A 19,907-nucleotide genomic window follows, 5' to 3' on the forward strand; every position below is an offset into this window, starting at 1 on the left:
AAATAATTACCTAATTGCCACGCGAACAATACATTTTTCAAAATGTACAAGTTTGCTACAGTAGATAGTGAACTTTGTTTGCTGATGTAGCTACCTAATTCGCTACTGGTAGTAACGAACTAGGTGGTCAAAATATATCCTGAGCAAAAATAGAACACGTGTCAGCTTCTCCCAAGTTCGCTATGAATGTCAGTGAACTAGGTGAAAAAAATTTATATTTCCGACGCATGTCCCTTCTTTCTTTGTGCAGTACAAGTTCTCTTTTTCTAACAACTCCATTGCCAATTTTCTCTTGCGGTGACGTCTCCAAGCAGCTTGTATAAAGCAAGTCCCCCCAAGCTCTCCACTGAATGGAATAGTACCTGAAAGCATGTTGGAGTTTCTTGCTGTGGAGGCGCTTAAACTGGCTGGTTACAAATTTGAGGTCCTCATCTCTATGTGCAAATGTTTCAACTTCAGTGAGGGTCTTAGCTGTTCGAGCGGAAGATGGAAGATTAAGACTAGAAGTTGCCATCAAGGCCCATGTTAACAATTCTTCACCACAAAAGTCACCGCAAAAGATAATGGAGTTGTCAGAACGAAGGACATGCGTTTATTACACCTAGTCACCACGAGAACTTGTACTGCACAAAGAAAGAAGGGACATGCGTCGGGAATATAAATTTTTTTCACCTAGTTCGCTGACATGCCTAGCGAACTTGGGAGAGGCTGACACGTGTCTTATTTTTGCTCAGAATATATTTTGATCACCTAGTTCGCTACTACTAGTAGCGAACTAGGTGGCCACATCAACAAACAAAGTTCGCTACTTACTATAGCGAACTTGTACGCGTGGGATTTTGGAAAATTTTACTATTCGCGTGGCAGTTAGGTAATTAAAATTTTAATTTGTGGCAAATGGGTCACTGTTCCATGATCAAGCAGCTTATACATTTAACCATTTATATACTATTATACAATAGAGAATGCATATAAGTATTTCTTCCCTATTTTGTATATATTTCCTAATTTTAAAAAATCAATTTAATTTTAATATCATTAATAACAAATTTTATATGATATTTCCTGTCTTCCTTGAACAATAATAATCAAATAATTTACTTATATATAATCTAATTAAAATTTAAAATTACATTTTTTTTTGTAAATAAGGGAAAAAGAAAATAGAACTACAGATTAACAAGCCTGAGTGATGCAATACCCATTAAATCCTTATTAACTAGGGATCTACATCCAAGAGGAGGATTATCAAAGAAAACAGTATCCCAATCTTGGGACAGGGACAAATTAGCCATCTAGTCAGCCACCATGTTGCCTTCCTGATACATATGAGATATTTTGACATTCCATTGCCTATTGACCAGGGACTGGATTCGAGAAATCAAATTGAAGCAGGGCTTATAAGGATCACAGCCATTTAACAGCAATTTCATCATGGTAGAGGAGTCACCTTCCAGCCAAACAGATCTAAACCCCTTATCCCAAGCAAGAGCAAGCCCAATAAAAGGCACCCCACAACTCAGCAGTAAGAGAATTGTCTCTTCCCAGATTCTGGGATAAGCCCACCAACCATCTGCCATTATAGTCTCTTACGGCACCACCACACCCCATTTTCCTAGTATCCCATTTGCAAGCCACATCCGAATTTACTTTTACCCAGCCAAGAGGAGGGAAATGCCAATTGATGAGAATGTCCTGTTTCCAGCTATGAGTAATTCCAACACGACCTGACATGCTGTTTGTGAGCAAGATGTTATCAGAAAAGTTTTTCTCCTTGGCAATCAGATAGACCTAAGTCTTGTTAAACTTTTAAAAATAAAGTTATTTCTCTCTTGCCATAACATCTAGCAGGTTACACCAAAGAAGATGGCCCAATTAGGCTGAGAGGAATTCACCTTCCTTTTACACATTGGAGATTAGAGTTGAAAAAATACGGTAGTTGGTTTCTATCAATCAACTTTCTCCACACGATTTGGGCCCACCCACAATCTCTAAAGATATAGAGATAGTCTTCTACAGGGGAAGAGCAACGAGGATATGGGTTCAGCACTCCCATATGTCTTTTGTTCCTCTCATCATTAGTGAACATCTTCTCACCAATAAGAAGTCACAAAAAATTCCTAATCCTCTGAGATCCTTCCCAACTCCAGGCCAAAGACCAGTTCCTATTAGCTAGGGAATTAGGAGTAGGATTCAGGCATCGATAAGCATATTTCATAAAGAAGGCCCCATCATTGGAGGTAGGGTTGGCAAAAACGAGCCAACCCGTCGGATTTGCTCGTAACCCGCCAAAAATGAGCTGGGTTAGGTTGACAAAAATGAGCTGCCAACCCGACCCGAGCCAGCTCGTGAAAAAACGAGCCAACCCGCGGGTCAAACGAGCCAGCTCGCGGGTTGAGGATTTTTTTATAAAAAATTACAAAATATAATATACAAAAATGGACAAAATCCATATATGCTGTCATAATTTTTCTTCCTTCTCGAAACCTACCTTAATCTTCTCACATCCCTTCCATTTTTATATTGTTAGGTTGTGCTGGCTCTGTTTGGTTCAAATATCTTACCCATTTGGTAGCAAGTGGTTTTGATTGTTTCTTGATGTTGATGCAAATTTGTTGTGAAAAAAATTTAAAATTAAAATATTTTGCTTTTATTTCTCATTTTGTAACCCTTTTTTTAAGTTAATGGAAGCCATATAACTGGTGCATTAATACTACAGGGTCATTTAAATAGGATGAAAATGAGATAACCCGCAAGTAATTTTCGAGCCAACCAGCGAGCCAACTCGCGAGCTATTTTTTCAAGCCAACCCACAAGCTATATTTTTGAGCCAACCCACGAGCAAACCCTAACCCTACTCGGGTTAGGTTGGGTTGAGTTTTCTGACTCGTTTTTTTTTTCGAGTCAACCCTAACCCGGCTCATTTTTTCAGGTTGGGTCGGGTCGAGCCGGGTTGGCCCGTTTTGCCAACCCTAATTGGAAGCATCCCAAATGACTCTATCCTCACCATCCTCCAACGAAGGAGAGACAGTTCCAGCTAACCAGGAAAGAGTGTCAATAGATAAAAAAATGGTTTAACAGAGACCAACTCCAAGAACCTTCTTGCAAAACATACTCATCCACTGTCTTCCACTTGACAGGTTCAGGAACAATGTTGATAGCTATATCCAACAGCTTAGGGACTTTAGGTAACATATTGTGAAGCCAAAAAAGAGTAGACCTCCCATTAGCCACTTGGATACGAGAGCTTGCTACAGTCTTGGGCCAGCATTTGGTGACCCTTATCCACAGGTTAGAAGAGTTATTTCTATGTCTGACTTTCAGAATAAGAACATTACCTAATTTGCACTTTTTGACCCACAAAGCATCCATCTCAGTTAAGAGACCATTACCCACTTTCATCATGAAGGATCGATTCACATCTCTTATTTGTTTCATATTGAGCCCCCAGACTCCAAAGGATAGTACATCTTGTCCCAACTCACAAGGTGAACTTGACGTTTCTCAGAAGACGAACCCCAAATAAAACCTCTTATACTTCGATCCATAGCATCGCAAAAAAAGAGGGGAATATTAGATGTTTGCATAGAATAAGAGGGATGCGCTGAAAGCACTGATTTTGCCATAGTAACTCTCCCACCAATGTATAGGAAAAAGGCATTCCACGAGTTAAGTTTACTATGGACCCTGTCTAAGATATGAGCAAAGGTACCTCTCTTCACTCTGTCATGGTGTAAGGGGATGCTCAAATACCTGCCCAGGTTACTAGTAAACCTAACACCCAACACTTAACTTATTTCCTTACCTCTATGGAAATGCACGTTCTTTGAAAAGAAGACCTTAGTCTTTTCATGGTTGATTGATTGCCCAAAAGCAGCACAAAACAAATCCAACACTGCCTTGATAACTCCAGCTTGCTCCATAAAAGCTTCAAAGAACAGCAGGATGTCGTCAGCAAAAAAAGGGTGGGAAATGGGAGCCTCATCTCTCCGAAGCTCAATGAGGTGCCATTTTTTTAGTCTGGAGGCAGTCTGAATCAAATGTGTCAGACATTCCACACAAAGAACAAAAATATATGGGGAGATAGGATCTCATTGTCTGATCCCACGGCTCAGTGTGAACTTTGAGGTTGTCTTCCAATTCCATAAGAGATTCATAGATGAGAAAGACACACACTGGCTAATCAAATCAGTAACAGAAGAGGGCAATCCAACTTCACACAAGATGTCTTGGATAAATCCCCAACTAAGCCAATCATAGACTTTATCCATATTACTTTTTATAGCTATCCATCATGTTTTCCCCCTGTTGGCTCTCATCGAGTGGATAATCTCCCGAGCGATGATGATATTATCTGAGCTATCTCTAAATTAATTTTTACAGCTATCCATCCCGTTTTCCCCCTTTTGGCTCTCATCGAGTGGATAATCTCCTTATCAATGATGATGTTATCTGAACTATGTCTCCTATGGACAAAACTACGCTGATTTGGGGATATTAGCCTCGACATGTGCTTCTTTAAGTTGTTTGCGATAAGCTTAGTAATGATTTTATAGACAACATTACATAAGCTTATTGGGCAAAATTGCTTAATATTTTCAGGAAACCCCAATTTTGGGATGAGGCAAATTAAGGTCTGATTCACCCTTCTCACATTGGCTAGTTTAAAAAAAAAAATTCCTTAACAAGATCGTAAATGAAAGGGCCAACAATTTCCCATCAAGATTGGAAGAAGGCAGTGTTAAGCTCATCTGGTCCAGGGGCCTTAAGCTTTCCTATGGAAAAGACAACTCTACAAATTTCATCTCACGAAGGATGTTTCCCAATCATCCTAACATCTTGATTACTAAGAGGGGGAAAATCACCGTTAATAGGTAACTTCTATCTGTGAACCACATCTTCCTAATAGAGCTTGGCGTAGTAATCAGTCGCCAGATGAAAGAGGTTCGCCTCCTCAGTGACACAGTTTCCCAGATCATCCTTCATAGTCTTAATCCTGTTATGTCTTCTTCTAGCCATCATATTCGCATGAAAGTACCTAGTATTCTTATCCCCCAACTTAATCCAATTGCAGCGTGATATTTGGAACCATTCCAGCTCTTCATGAACTAGGATTCCCTTGAGCTGATGCCAAAGAACAACCTGGCCAGACCACTACTAAATTTGATATTGAACTGGCGGTTAAGCATGGCAAACAACCGATTCTACTCCCTCTTTTTTGCTTTGAAAGACTCAACATGCCAACGAGAAGCTTCGTATCTGAAATCCTTATAGGTTAAGTTCCACTCCCTATTTGTGGGCCAACACCGCTTCACCATGAGCCCAAAATCTTCTGATGTGAGCCAAGCCAAAAGAAATTGGAAGGGTTTAGAGTGACTGGGGTTTAAACTAGCTGAACCATCAGAGAGCAGAATGGGCCTATGGTCTGAAATGAAAAAAAAGATATGAGATAATAAAAAAAAACCATTGGGCCAGGAAAGGCTCCAACCCTCAATCGCAACGGCCCGATCCAGCCTCCCTCTTTTCCAAGTGAAGTTAGGGCCTTTGAACCCAATAACATCTAAAGTGCAGACATCGAGACATTGTCTCATTTCATGCACACTGTTCTAACACACTTGAGATTCCCTTACTTTCTCATGCGCTTGAAGAATAGAATTGAAACCCCTATAGCCACCCACGGGTCCCCTTCATAAGGAGAAATTTGAGTGAGATTGTTCCAAAGAGCGCATCGCTCGTTCCTTCTGGGACTACCATACACGAAAGTAACTAAGCTAGTTTTCATGGATTCCAGAAATTTAATTCCGGTGTGGACAAATTGATGATTCGAGCAAAGGACTTCTACCGAAGCATCAATATCATCCCACAATACCTATATACCTCCAGAGAATCTCATTGCATCTTGGAGGAAAAAATGCTTGAAGACAAGCTTCTTCACCACCTCTCTAGCTCTAACACCACTAATCCTGGTTTCCAAAAGAATCATAACTTGAATCTTAAATATGTGTTTATACATTTTCTTTTTCTAACACCAGTAATCCTGGTTTCCTTATTCGTGAATTACATTTTCTTATGTATATTTCTTTTTCCTTTATATTAATAAAGAAAATGTCATTTATAATGGATTTTTTTTATAGAATTTATAATGGATTGTGGTGCTTGTATATTTCTTTCATGAATTCCTATCAATTAATGTATGTTACTTTAAAAAAATTATAATTAAGAGAATAAAAGCTTCATTATTTAAACAGTTGAACAATATATTGACTTCAAAAGCTATGCGGTGTTGCACCGTCTTATTAATAATTAATTGAGATATGTTATTCTACCTAGGGTTGGCAAACTGGGCCAACTCTGCCCAGCCCGACCCAACCCGCATTTAACCCGAAAAAAACGAGTTAGGTTAGGGTTGGCTCGAAAAAAAAACGAGTCAGAAAATCCAACCTAACCCGACTCGAGTCGGGTTAGGGTTGGCTCGCAGGTTGGCTCAAAAATATGGCTCGCGGGTTGGCTCATTTTCAGCTTATGTAAATAACCCTGTAGTATTAATGCACCAGCTATGTGGCTTCCATTAACTTAAAAAAAGGGTTACAAAATGAGAAATAAAAGCAAAATATTTTAGTTTCGAATTTTCTTCATAACAAATTTGCATCAACATCAAGAAACAATCAGAACCACTTGCTACCAAGTGGGTAAGATGTTTGAACCAAACAGAGCCAGCACAACCTAACAATATAAAAATGACAGGAATGTGAGAAGATTAGGGACTTAGGTTTAGAGAAGAAAGAAAAATGATGACAACATGTGTGGGTTTTGTCCATTTTTGTATATTATATTTTGTATTTTTTTATAAAAAAAATCTCAACCCGCGAGCTGGCTCGTTTGACCCGCGGTCTGGCTCGTTTTTTCACGAGCTGGCTCGGGTCGGGTTGGCAACTCTTTTTTGCCAACACAACTCAGCTCTTTTTTGACGGGTTGACTCATTTTTTCCAACCCTAATTCTACTACCTTTTTTATCTGCCTAATTTTGTCTACCATTCTTCCATATTATTAGATCAAAATCTCAACACTTTTATCATTTTTCTCTCCTATTAAGATTTTAATATAATAATATTAAAAAATGGTAGGCAAATGTAAATAGAATAATATATTTCTAATTAAGTGTAATGATCATGTTAGAAGATAAAAGTTTTATTATAATATTTTGTTAACTTCATATAAAATTAATTGAATTTAAAAATGATATATTATTAAATTAAAATACAAAAAATTTAAAGTAGAAACGTATTTTTAAAATTATTATCATTTATTTATTTTCATTAGGTTCATATTTTTATATGATTATTAAATTAAAATAAAGAGATAAGTTATTTTACCTATTTCTTTTTTTGCCTACTTTACTTACCATTCTAAAATATCATTAGATCAAAATCTTAACTAATTTTTATCTTTTTCTTTCCTATTAAGATTCTGATCTAACAATATTAACGAGTAATAGGCTATGATGCACGGACACTGACACGGGATACGGAACACAACACGACACGACACGCCGACACGTTAATTCTAAAAAATGATATATTTCGACACGTTGTGACACGTTTTGATATTAAATAATATTTTTAATATATATAATATAATTTATATTTAATAATTATAACAGTCCATAATAAGTCATATAACCAATCAAATATTCAAATTTCATAACATAAATATAAACAAAAATAATTTTTCGTACCTTGTTAATTTTTCATGTCAAATTTCATAACAGAAAAAATTGATTTATAAATATTTTTATTTTTATTTTTAGTCAATAAATTAAAATTAAGACTAAAAAAAAAAAAAAACCTGACCGAGCGTGTCCTAGCATTGACTGCGTGTCAGAAAAACGTGTCGGAGCGTGTCAGAGAGTTGACCAAGTGTCCCAAAATGTTGACCGCGTGTCTGACGCGTGTCCAAGCGTGTCCGTGTCAGACACGTGTCTGATACGCTATTTTAAAAAAAAAAACGACGTGTCCGGGTTTGCTAGGTAATAGGCAAAGATAAACAGAAAAATAATAAGTAGAATAATATATTCCTTAAAATAATACCAAAACTCACAACAATATCATATTTTTGTGGTTTGAGTGCTGTCCCACATTCCTGTCGGGGCAGCTTCCCTAAACCCCCATCCATAAGGGATCCCATCGATTTAATGTAAAGCAATGGCAGACACACATTGTTGCCATTGTCTGCACTTGCTGACACAAAAGTTTGAGAAATATTTTTTTTTTCAAAGGGGTGGGTGATTTAGGTCAAGTAAAAAAAAGAAAATTTAGGAAGATTGAAAAGAAAAAAGTAAACCCAACCCAACCAACCCCTATAATTAAAAGCTTACGGCTTAAATCCTACCTCATTGCTTTGTCTCTTCTTCTTTTTTTGAAACATAAACTTTATTAGCTCCAAACCTTAATAGACATCAATGGAAGAATTGCTTTTGTGATCGTTCTATTGTAACAGTTTAGTTGACTCTTGATTACTATTTTTGTATGTTAAGTTAAAATTTTCTTTTCTTTTCTTTTCTTGTTTATATTTTTTTTGTTTTTTAATATATTTAATTTTTTTTTTTAAATAAATCTTCAGGGCCACTACCCCGAACCCAAGCTCTAAGTTTGCAAATATAAAAAAAGAAATTCTGCATTGAAACCAATGACCATCCCCAACATTATCCAAGAGCATTTGTGTCCTTTTGATTAACGTTTTTGCATAATGTCTCTGTCGTAATCAACGATTTTAAAATAACTTGCGAAAGGTTGGTTTAAGAGCCCAGCTTCTAGCCACTCCAGATTGCAAGCATCAACAGAAAGTTATAACCGTGAAAAGAAGTTTCTTTGTTCTCATGTGCTGTGTCAGTCAGAGCAACATTTCCAATATACTAGCTCTTAGTTTCTTAGCTTATCAAAATAATTATGCATATTTAAGACAAATAAGCCTAGAATCAGTGATTGCAAGCATCAACACCAAGTTATAATCGTGAAAAAGATGTTTCTTTTGTTTTCATGGTCCTTGAGGGATTTCCAGTAATACTTGCTCTAACCTTATCAAAATAATGGCTCATTAGAAATAACTGCATATTTATTATTTAAGACTAAAAGATATTCTTAGAACCAGTGAATCTACTCAGATTAGTGTTTAGAAGTCATGGTTAATTACATACATTCCATCTCTTTGAATAAGTGGAGGCAAAATGTAATGGCCAAATTCTCCTTAGTTATTCAAACTGCTAATTTTCCAAAAACCAAAACAAGTTGTATACTTTGCTGTATATTTGTTCAATATATGAATAAATCCTTCTGAGTATAATCTTTTTTTTTTTTCTTACACCTTCTCTTCCCTCTGTCTACGTTAAATCTGATTTCTTCAGAAAATCGAAGCTAGTTCAGTCCTAGGCCGAAGTCATCTAACACATTGGTACGAGTCTGGATACCGAGTTGACAACACGGTGTGTTTCAGCTTCATTATCAAAGCGAAGATACCATAGCACGGAATATGCAATAATGCCATTGAAACGTAACTGGAAATCAATTACAAGCCAGAGAAAAAGGGTCAGCAAAATATCCTATCAAGAGTTTATCAGAATCAAAAATCTTGAAAGCACTAGAAATATGAATGAAATGAGAAGGATAAATTTTTTATTGGGATTGGGAGAAAAAATGAAATTTCCTAATAGAAAAATGGACAGGATTGCAGTATTTGATGCTAGAGGGGGAAAAAAAATAAACAACATACCATAGTGGAGCATATGGGGATGACAAGTCAAGAAATGGATATGCCCACCTGTTTTTCCAGGAAAAGAAACTTATATTAGAAATGATGTATGAGAGATGTTTTCACGGTGGTTTAGTGGAAAAAAGAGAGTTATTACCAGAGTTTGACTATGGCATGAATAATCCACTGGAAAATCACATATGTGACTGTCCACAGGCAAAAGTATCCTATTCGAAACCAAGGGAACCGCTGAAGAGAAAAAATAAATAAGGGTAAGAATTCGCATAAGCATATGCAATGGAAGTGGACAAATTAAATGGAATTAAATCTAGAAACTCACCAGGCAATTTAAAGCAGTATCGCCTAGCAGGAAAACAGCATTGATGGTATGCATATTGATGATTATCTGTCACATGACAATTTCACATATATAATTTAGCTTGAAGTCTCCCCTTTCTTTGGTAAGAGCAGTACCACAGGTAGACAGGTATCTATGCTAAAGTTATTAAAGAAAATTCGCAAATCTATGATGGAATAAATAGTACTTACAAAATTTATGTTGTAATCTTTCATGGTTAGAAACGGAACAATTATGAGCCAAAATACACAATCTGTAAGCATAACAGCACCTGCATTCATCTATTCACAAGTGAAGAAACAAAAATCAATGATGTGGCCAATGGCAAAGCTATGCTACCCGTCACTTTTATAAAGCATAGAACTGAATGAAAAGCAAAAATTAACAACTTTTTTTTTTTTTTTTCACATTATGCAGGAAAAGCAGAATGCAATCTCATTAATTAGTCTGCACCATGATGTAAGGTTGAAAATTTAATGAAGGGTGAAAAAGAGGACGATATACTAAAATTTGAGCTCATCACTGATATAACTTATATTTGAAGAATTTAGAGAAAGGAATCAATCGTCTTTGTAGTTCAACCAATGATGTCCGAGTAGTTTACCTGGAATATTATTTGAAAGATATAACCCCAAGTGCCAGCAGGTTGACGGATAGCATGTCCTTCTGGAGCTCCTAAACCTTTCTCATGGCTGGATGGATTAGAACTCCGTGGGAGTGAAGAAGCATCAAAATTTCCTTGCTCCGCATCTCCATCCACATGGTCAACCTTATCACCACTCGCTTTCTTATGATGATGGTAACATCCATGCATGGAGAGCAAAGATCCCAGCTACAACATCAAGCACACAATTACAAAAGAGTATAGCAGAGGCCAGAGATTACGCACTAGATTATAGACATGAGTAACATAACTAACGAAAAATTATATATTAGGCCCTTTATGGTAGTACTTACCCCAAAATAAATGGTGATTGAAGTAAAAGTCCACCTGTTTCAGAGCAACAAAAACAAAACAAAACAAAAATCAATAATTAAATGCTAAAAGAGAAACCCTTGATGTGGTTAATCAATACAGTAAGAGGTGAAATAGGCTTCTTGCTATAAATGGTAGCAGCTTCAATTAACATCATGAATCAAGTAAAAAGCATTTGTTTTCTTAGACACCCAAATCACTGATCACAAGGATATGATAAAGGCTTCATTCCTAGAGAAGAGAATGACTAATTGCACTGGTAAAAATCCCTTCATCTAGTAAAATCGATAGCTTTCTTATGGTTTGAGATTAATTAACTCCGTTTACAGTTAAATTTTCTTTCAAATGTGTGTTTCTACCACAGACTTCTGTTTTCACTTTTCAGGTTCCATACCAATAATGTAGGATGATGATGGTTTAAAAGAAAACAGAACTATACAGACACATATGTATACAGACCCTATCCATATAATGTGCATTAAATATTAATTCATTTCATTCCAAATTCTGAGATAAAATTCAAAAGGAAAGGAAAAACTTACTGAGTGTAAAAGTAGAAAATGCTTCCTCCGTCCTCAATAACAGTGACTATGAGAAGCACCAAAAGAACAATAAATGCAAAAACTCTAAAACTGAGCAACCAAGCTGGGTGAATCCCTTTTAAGCAAGGCTTCCAAGTTTCATCCTCATACAAAGTTGACGATGTTTCCTTCTGAATTTCCATGTTATCATTTTTTGATGGTTTTCGAAAGACTTCGTACTTCCATATAATCAATGATGAAAAGATAGCTGAAAGCAGGATCCAGATAGCACAAAGCAAAACCCTCCAGTTTATCCAGTAACTTTGTGTGGTTGTATCCGCAGTCATGATTGGTTGCCACGTGCCTTTGGGAGTGCCTGTTACAAAACTCATGGCGTTACTTCTGATTCTTTTTCAGATTTCTCACAGTAAAATGGTAAGGTACTTGGGGATGATGCTGTTATGCTTTTCTCCTTCCCAAATTTCTTACGTGGAAGAAAAAAAAAGAATGAGGAAAATGTCAACAAACAAATGCTATTGAAGAATGAACAAATCGAATGTTTCTTAATGTTCTTCCTCAGAAGCCGAGAACCCAAAAGACAAGTTTGAAACTTTGAAATGGGTTTAATCAAGTGCACGGTTTTATGCTCTGCCTACTACTACTAAGAACCGAGGAAGGAAGGAAAACATAGGGACAGGAAGTTAAGTAAACATGGGTATCTAATGCATTTCAAAATGAGAACAATTTCAAAAAACTTGGGCAAGGAGGAACCAAAAAGTTGAACTCTTGATCCTATTTTGACCACATTAATTAATCGTTTAATTATCAGATAATGTAGAGATTCTAAACTTTGGGTGTATTTTTGCACAGAAAGATACAACCGACAATTTTAATTGTGTGTCTAATAAGGAAAAAGAGGCAGCTAAGTAATAAAAAGCAAAGAAAAGGTTGAAACTTGCAAGGGAAAGCAATACAGTGTGGAGGTGAGAGAAGAGGAGATGCTTTGCTTCTTTGCTTTGTATGTAGAAAAAGAAAACTATTTAAAGGTTGTAGAGAGGGAGAATGGGAAAAAAGAAAAGGATGGTGTGCTTTGAGCACAAGCTTCTTCTCTTGCTTTTCTTGTTATCCAACCAAAATCTGATTGCGTTCTTGATCTCCACATTCCCATGCAAATTTTAAATTAGTCCCAATCCAAAAGACATGCATGTTTATGTGAACCTTTCTCGGGTAAACAATCTTATTACACTTGTTTTTTAATGACAGAGGAAAGGGACCAGAGACAAGGTACAATTGTATTTGGCTTTTGTATTGGAATGCTTGGAGGGGAGATGCTTCATGTTTTCCAAGAATGGTTTTGCCTCGCGTGAGTCATGACTTGCTCATAAAGAAATAAAGTGCTAACTAACAGAAAAGGAAATGACAGAGCAAAAAAGAAAGTGAGATAAAAATAAAAATAGATGCTTTAGGCTTAATGAGATGACACGGTGCATATGGGTAGGAGCGTAAGGAAACTATTGTAAATTTTCGTGACTAAATCTTTCTAATTTTCCTACATGAATAGTGAAAATATTTTCGGAAAATAGGGTTTGATACCAATGATTTGGAACATGATTACTATGATTCATCAAACGGAGGATGTGTATTTGGGGAAGTCGATTCTCTCAAAAGTGGTAATGTAATCATGTTATTTGATTACAACAATTTATTTAAAAATTATATATTTTTCTCTTTCTTATCTAGTGATTGTGAACAAATAACATGACTACATAATTACTTTTTTACATGAGATGATCCATTCCCGTATTTGGGAGACCCATGTATTTATTGAGCACATATTTGGAGTCATCAAAGGCTGATTTGGAGAATGAATAAGGTTGTTATTGCATGTAGGGGAGCACCCATCACGGAATGGTTTTCAGTTAAAGCATAAAGAATTAAAGACTCATGTCATGCAACTTTCCTTTGTCACATTGAGTGGGGCCCGCGGTTGAGACCACCCTGACTTGGAGCTGGTAGGTGGCCACAAGTGGAGAGTTCTCGCAATTGACAACTGGAAGATGGCATTTAGGTAATTCTGCTTGGAATTTTGGTTTTGAACTGTCTCAAACACACTTCTCCCATGCATAGAATACGGTTAAGAGGGAAAGGGAGAAGAAAACTGAACCCAATATTTATTGGGTGCATATTTTCTTATGTTGTAGGATAGTAGGAGAGAAAAAAAGTAGAGATAAGTTAAATGTGGGTCCCACATTTTAAATTAAAAAAGAAAAGAAAAATTAATTGGCACAGAAAACGAATTTGTGTAGGAAAAAATTCTTATCTCATGTAGATGGAGATAATGATTTCCCATACTTATTTTACATATTTCTGAAAAAAATGGGAGAAATAATGGAATTAGGTTTTTTCTTTTTCTTTTAAACCTTTTTAAAATAAGGGTATAGAGGAAAATAATGCTTTTCTAAATTGAATAGAACGGCAATAACTTCAAAAAAAAAATTAATTTCCTTATTTTAAAACGTTTCAAATAAAGAAGAATAATACTCCACTTTATAAGACAACATAGCATTTTATATTATCATAAAAATACATCAAGTTCATTAAAAGAGTAAATTGCAGCTCTTATCCTTCACCTTATGTTTCTATATGAATTAAATCACAGAATGTATAAAAATAAAAATAAAAATCATAGAGTTTGAAATTGATTAAAAAAAGGCATTCTTTTAACTCCGCACTTTATAACTTGAAATTTCACTTTTTAAGAGCATTATTTGAGAAAGTTCACGGGAATTCTGAAAAAAGAAGAACAAAAAAGAAAAATAAGTTAAAAATTATATATTTTTGTTATAATTAAGGAAAAATCATTTCATGTGATTTTTTTCCTCTTGATTTTTAATATGTATCTTACGTACAAGTGTTAGATTGTTCAAATGACCTTAATACCCTAACATACACACCGAATACATAACAAATTATATTAGACTCTGAATATACCATAATGCCTGTTACTTGCAGATCAAATAATAATGTACATGTTAATCAACAATAATTAAAAAAAGGGTATATTGTACTTCTTTCTTTCCAGAGAGATGTTATATTGTATGCTTTTTATTTTTTACAATAAAATAAGGATAATATTTTTCTTTTGTTATTAGAGAAAAATTTTGTTTTTGTAAAGACAAAAATTAAGTGGGATCCACATTTAAAAAAAAGGAGGGAGAAATTTTTTATGTAAGTACAGGAGGGAAATAATTTCTCCTGCAACAGAAGAAATTCATTCCCCGTAAAATAAAGAATAATATAATGTGAGCATTAAAAAAAAAAAAGTCTAAAACGGTCAAATTGTTCTGGGAAGAGACAAACATACCTTTCATGTTGAGCTAGAATGAAATGAAAGCACTGAGCAAATGAGCATTAGCATTTAGCAGGAAGAGGAAAGTGAGTTTATATATATAAATGAACCGAATGGAATTGAACTTCTAAAGGTAAGATGATATTCTCATGACTTCCATGAGAAGATTGTGAATGTACAACCTTCTCATCAAGTTCTTATTTTTAACAAGGGTAAAGTATTTTTTGGGTTCTCAACAAATATTTTGGGTTCCAATTTAATTCCTTAAAAAAAATTTACTTGTGATCCTTATAAAATTTAAAATAGACCTATGTTAATTCTTTTGAGGGACTAATATGGATCTTCTTTGAATTTTAGAATGATCATGATTTTGACTAATTGGATCTATTTTGAATTTCGAAAGAATTACAAATCAACTGTTTTTTAAGGGATTAAAATGGGTATAGTAAATTTTGTTGAGAATTCAAAAAATACTTTCATCTTTTGGAGTGTGAAAATCATTAAATCTTTTAAGAAATGAATGTCACTCTTTTTTTTTTTTTTTTTTGAAATGAAAAAGCTTTATTATAATTTTTTTTACCCCCGATTTTTTGTTTTTAAGAAAAAAAAATCATTTTTTTTGGAATATATATATATATATATATATATATATATATATATATATATATATATATATAAGGTTTCAAGTTTCTGCAACCGCGGTATATACAGCAATTAAATTTGGAGAATCATAACTATACAAAGATTGGTGATCGCATTAAATGTGAGAAATTATAACCAATTAACGGTTTATCATGTATATATATATATATATATATATATATATATATATATATATATATATATATATGTATGTTTGATTTTTCTGCAGCCGCTTTACGTGTAGTAGTAACAAATTTTCCATATATATAGGTTAAAGCATTTAATGTGAGAAATTATAACCATACAAAATGTGAAAGTATTAAAGGTAGAGAATTATAACCATACACTTGGTATTACTGCACGTACAACAACTTTAGATATGATTTTATCATATATATATATATATATATATATATATATATATATATATATTAATTTCCAATAATAATAATCGTTGATTGACGAAAATCAACGATTAAGATTTGGTATCAAATTTCAAAATTTGACATCGGTGTCAAAGGATACTGCCCCTGTATATATATATATATATATATATATATATATATATATATATATATATATATATATATATATATATATATATATATATAGGTAGGTTACACTTACAACCTTTTTTTTTACATATATATATATATATATATATATATATATATATATATATATATATATATATATATATATATATATATATATATATATATATAACCTCTTACAACCATATCTTTACACCGTTGATTTCTGCCAATCAACGATTATGATTTTCGCAAATTAAACTCATTAATAAATTATTAATTCACAATATAACCGTTGATTGGCGGAAATCAACGGTGTTAGGATATAGTTGTAAGAGGTTGTAAAAAAAAAGGTTGTAACTATAACCTTCCTATATATATATATATCAGAAAAATATTTCTGCAGTTACTGCAGATAAGTTATCTGCATTTATTTCCAAAACGACGTTATTTTGGGATTGAAATATTAAAAAATTATAATTATAAAGACTATAATAACCCTGTAATAAATTAAAATTACAAAAACACCATGGTTTTCGCCCCAAAACAATATCGTATTGGGGTTACTGCAGATAACTTATCTGCAGTAACTGCAGAAAAAAGAAATCCTATATATATATATATAGGAAAAATATTTCTGCAGTTAATGCAGATAAGTTATCTGCATTCATTCCTAAAACGACGTTATTTTGGTATTGAAATCTTAAAAAATTATAAATATAAAGACTATTATAACCTTTAAATAAATTAAAATTACAAAATATCATGATTTCCGTCCCAAAACGACGTCGTATTGGACTTACTCAGATAACTTATCTGCAGTAACTGCAGAAAAAGCGAACCCTATATATATATATATATATATATATATATTTTTTTTTTTTGGTGGAAAGAAAAAATATCATTCTGGCTGCGAAAATAATTATCTCATGTCGCATGAGATAATTATCTCATGCAACAGAGACAAAATAGTTGGATCCAATGGATCTCTAGTGGCTGTAAATCTCAATTGATTCCATACTTACAAATCAGATGAATTGGTGACATTTAATAACACCTTTCGGCTGTGCATAACAATAATAATAATAATAATAATAATAATTTTGGGCAAGTGTAGATTTCAAATATATCTTTTAAAAACAACATGATTAGAGTAATAGGGTCGGTTCCTGGAGTTAAAAAGGGAAAAATAAATTCACAATTTAACTTTCCTAGTTATTATATGGTTAATTATCAATCAAATAAGTGATTGGCATTGTACTCTTTTGTGATTTTTCGATAGTAAGTGAGAATAAATCTGAATTTGATTATGATTGTTTTTTCCTCTTTCACATTAGTTTTGATAAAATACATATAATATATAAATAAAGATTTCCTTCAATTATGCTATACGTACAATCGCCTATACAATCACTCGCGTTTACGGTATTATAATTACATGTAATTATTTTCATAATTAAGTTAATTATATTCAATAGTCATTCCTATAATTATGTTTCATCAATCAAACTAAAAGAAGAAAGAATTACTTAAAACATCAATAATAAGTGCCTAGAACCAATGGTGAAGCAAATCAATTAAAACCAATAAAATCTGTATAACAAGCAGAAAGAACAAAACCAATTCTAGGATTTCGAACAAAAATGTTCAGGTAGTTTGAAGGTTTCAATTGATTTAGTGATTTCTTTTTGGGGTTTGCATTTATCATTTAACATGACACAAAAAAGTTTCCTACACACACAACATTTTGTGGGGCCCACACTTTTTGAAGCAAAAAAAAAAAAACTACGGCAGGCAAAACGAATCTCTATAACATTACACAATCACTTTTCCTACAACATAACTCTTATAAAACCCTTTCTTTTTTCATGTAAATGTTCAGATTTTTTTTTCTCTTATCATTAAAATTGATAAATCTCAAGTAATGAATCATGCATATGATTATAAAATACCTAACAATAATAAATGAAAATTATAATTGTGTGTACCTTGTTGGTCCATCACAAAGCCAAAGAAAAGTCGGAGAAAACGAGAGAACTAGAGAACTAGATGCTAGGATTTTCTTCTCAACCGCCTATTCTTAAAATGACAGTCTTCTTGCGAAGGAAGAATGATAGCTCATGAGACTTAACCCCAATATAAATAGGCTACAAAGGGGACTTAGTCAAATAAAAAGAGTTTGTATCCACTGGGTCCACACATCATTGAAATCAGTGTCAAATTAAAGCCTTCACTGCTGTCCAACTAGGTCGAATACCAACAGATGTCATAAGCCCAACTAAACATGATCACAATGGGCTAATCAAAACAATATATTTGGAATATCCATTAACCCAATTAATTTTAAAACATAGAATTAATTAATTAATATTGCCCACATAAAGAAAAAAATTTAGCATTCCCCCACTTGGGCTATATTAATTAAAGAATTTAATATTACTTTGAAAATCATTTTATTTTGAAAATGACTCTATCGGGTTAATAACTAAAAATCATTTTACGTGCCCACGATTTTGAAAAATAATATTCCAATTCCAGTATAACCCTATCATAGGAACATGGCGATCAATATATCGAAAATATCATAGCATATGACCTTCCACACTTACATACAATGAGTATTACATCTTCATGAATCATGAGCCTAGTAGTGTAGCAAGAATTAGTACCAAAATATGATCAACAGTGTAACACACTAATTCTTATCGGTCCTCAATGTAATTTCTCAACAACACAAAATTACATTAGCGCAATTTACAAGCAATATGAAATTACACTTCTTGATGCAATTTCTCAACAACATGAAATTGCTCTGCTTAAGCAAGCCTTTATGTCACATTACAACATCAGATCTCAACAGTTACAACTAATTATCTTTAAACTTCACAACATGTTTAAAGACAATTATGTCTCTCAGTCGACAAAAAGAAAATAATAACAAAATAACGATGATCATCAATCATAAAACTTCAACAGTTCTTATTAAAAGACATCAGTCTGCGTGCAGAATAACTAAAAGCAAAATGAATAAACATGACTCCTACTAATTAGGGGAATGAAAAGAATCTAAGATACCCATGTTCATCACATGTACCTTGAACAATACGGGTCACAATCCATTTGTCAATGGATCTATCAACATGAACTCGGTTATGATATTTTCAATAGCAATGTCACCCTTTTTAACCAAGTCCTTGATGGTGTAATATTTGATTTCCATGTGTTTTGATGCATTGTTAACCTTGTCATTCTTGGAATAGAACAAAGCTGCAGTATTATCACAACAGATCACCATAGGTTTGGATATAAAATTCACTATCCGCAAATCATAGATCAAATTTCTCAGTCATTCTGCCTGAATAGAAGCACCATAACATGCCACAAACTAAGCATACATAGTAAAACTCGTGATGAGAGTTTGCTTTGTGCTTTTCCATAAGATAGCACCACCAACTAACATAAAAATGTATTCATAAGTTGATTATCTATCATCTGAGCAACCAGCAAAATCAGCATCTGAATAACCAATCACTGTGAGATCTTTTACTCTTCTATACACAAGCTTGAAATACTTTGAGCGTTGTAGATATCTCATTACTTTCTTGGCTACAACCCAGTGATCATAACCTACATTTGACAAATATCTCCCGAGAGTATTTATAGTAAAAGCAATATCAGGTATGGTACATACTTGTGCATATGTAAGGCTTCTAACTGTGCTATCATAAGGAATATTTTTATTTTGGGCACAAACATAGGGAATATTTTTCAACGCTTCCTTTTC

General features: G+C 33.7%; 1 protein-coding gene across 1 annotated transcript; it reads right to left on the bottom strand.

The window, feature by feature from the left end:
* Positions 1-9,432: 9,432 nt before the first annotated feature.
* Positions 9,433-11,991, bottom strand: LOC133309977 (uncharacterized). The gene is made up of 8 exons (XM_061510852.1): positions 11,621-11,991; positions 11,060-11,093; positions 10,707-10,934; positions 10,294-10,383; positions 10,085-10,150; positions 9,902-9,993; positions 9,766-9,813; positions 9,433-9,550 (listed from the first exon to the last, which is right to left on the bottom strand). Exons 1-8 carry the CDS (start codon positions 11,989-11,991, stop codon positions 9,433-9,435), a joined length of 1,047 nt encoding a protein of 348 aa, XP_061366836.1.
* Between the last annotated feature and the right edge of the window lie 7,916 nt (positions 11,992-19,907).

The sequence above is a fragment of the Gastrolobium bilobum genome, unplaced genomic scaffold (assembly GCF_033153095.1).
Source record: "Gastrolobium bilobum isolate Gb01-03AN ecotype WA unplaced genomic scaffold, APGP_CSIRO_Gbil_v1 utg12850, whole genome shotgun sequence".
Classification (NCBI taxonomy): Eukaryota; Viridiplantae; Streptophyta; class Magnoliopsida; order Fabales; family Fabaceae; genus Gastrolobium; species Gastrolobium bilobum.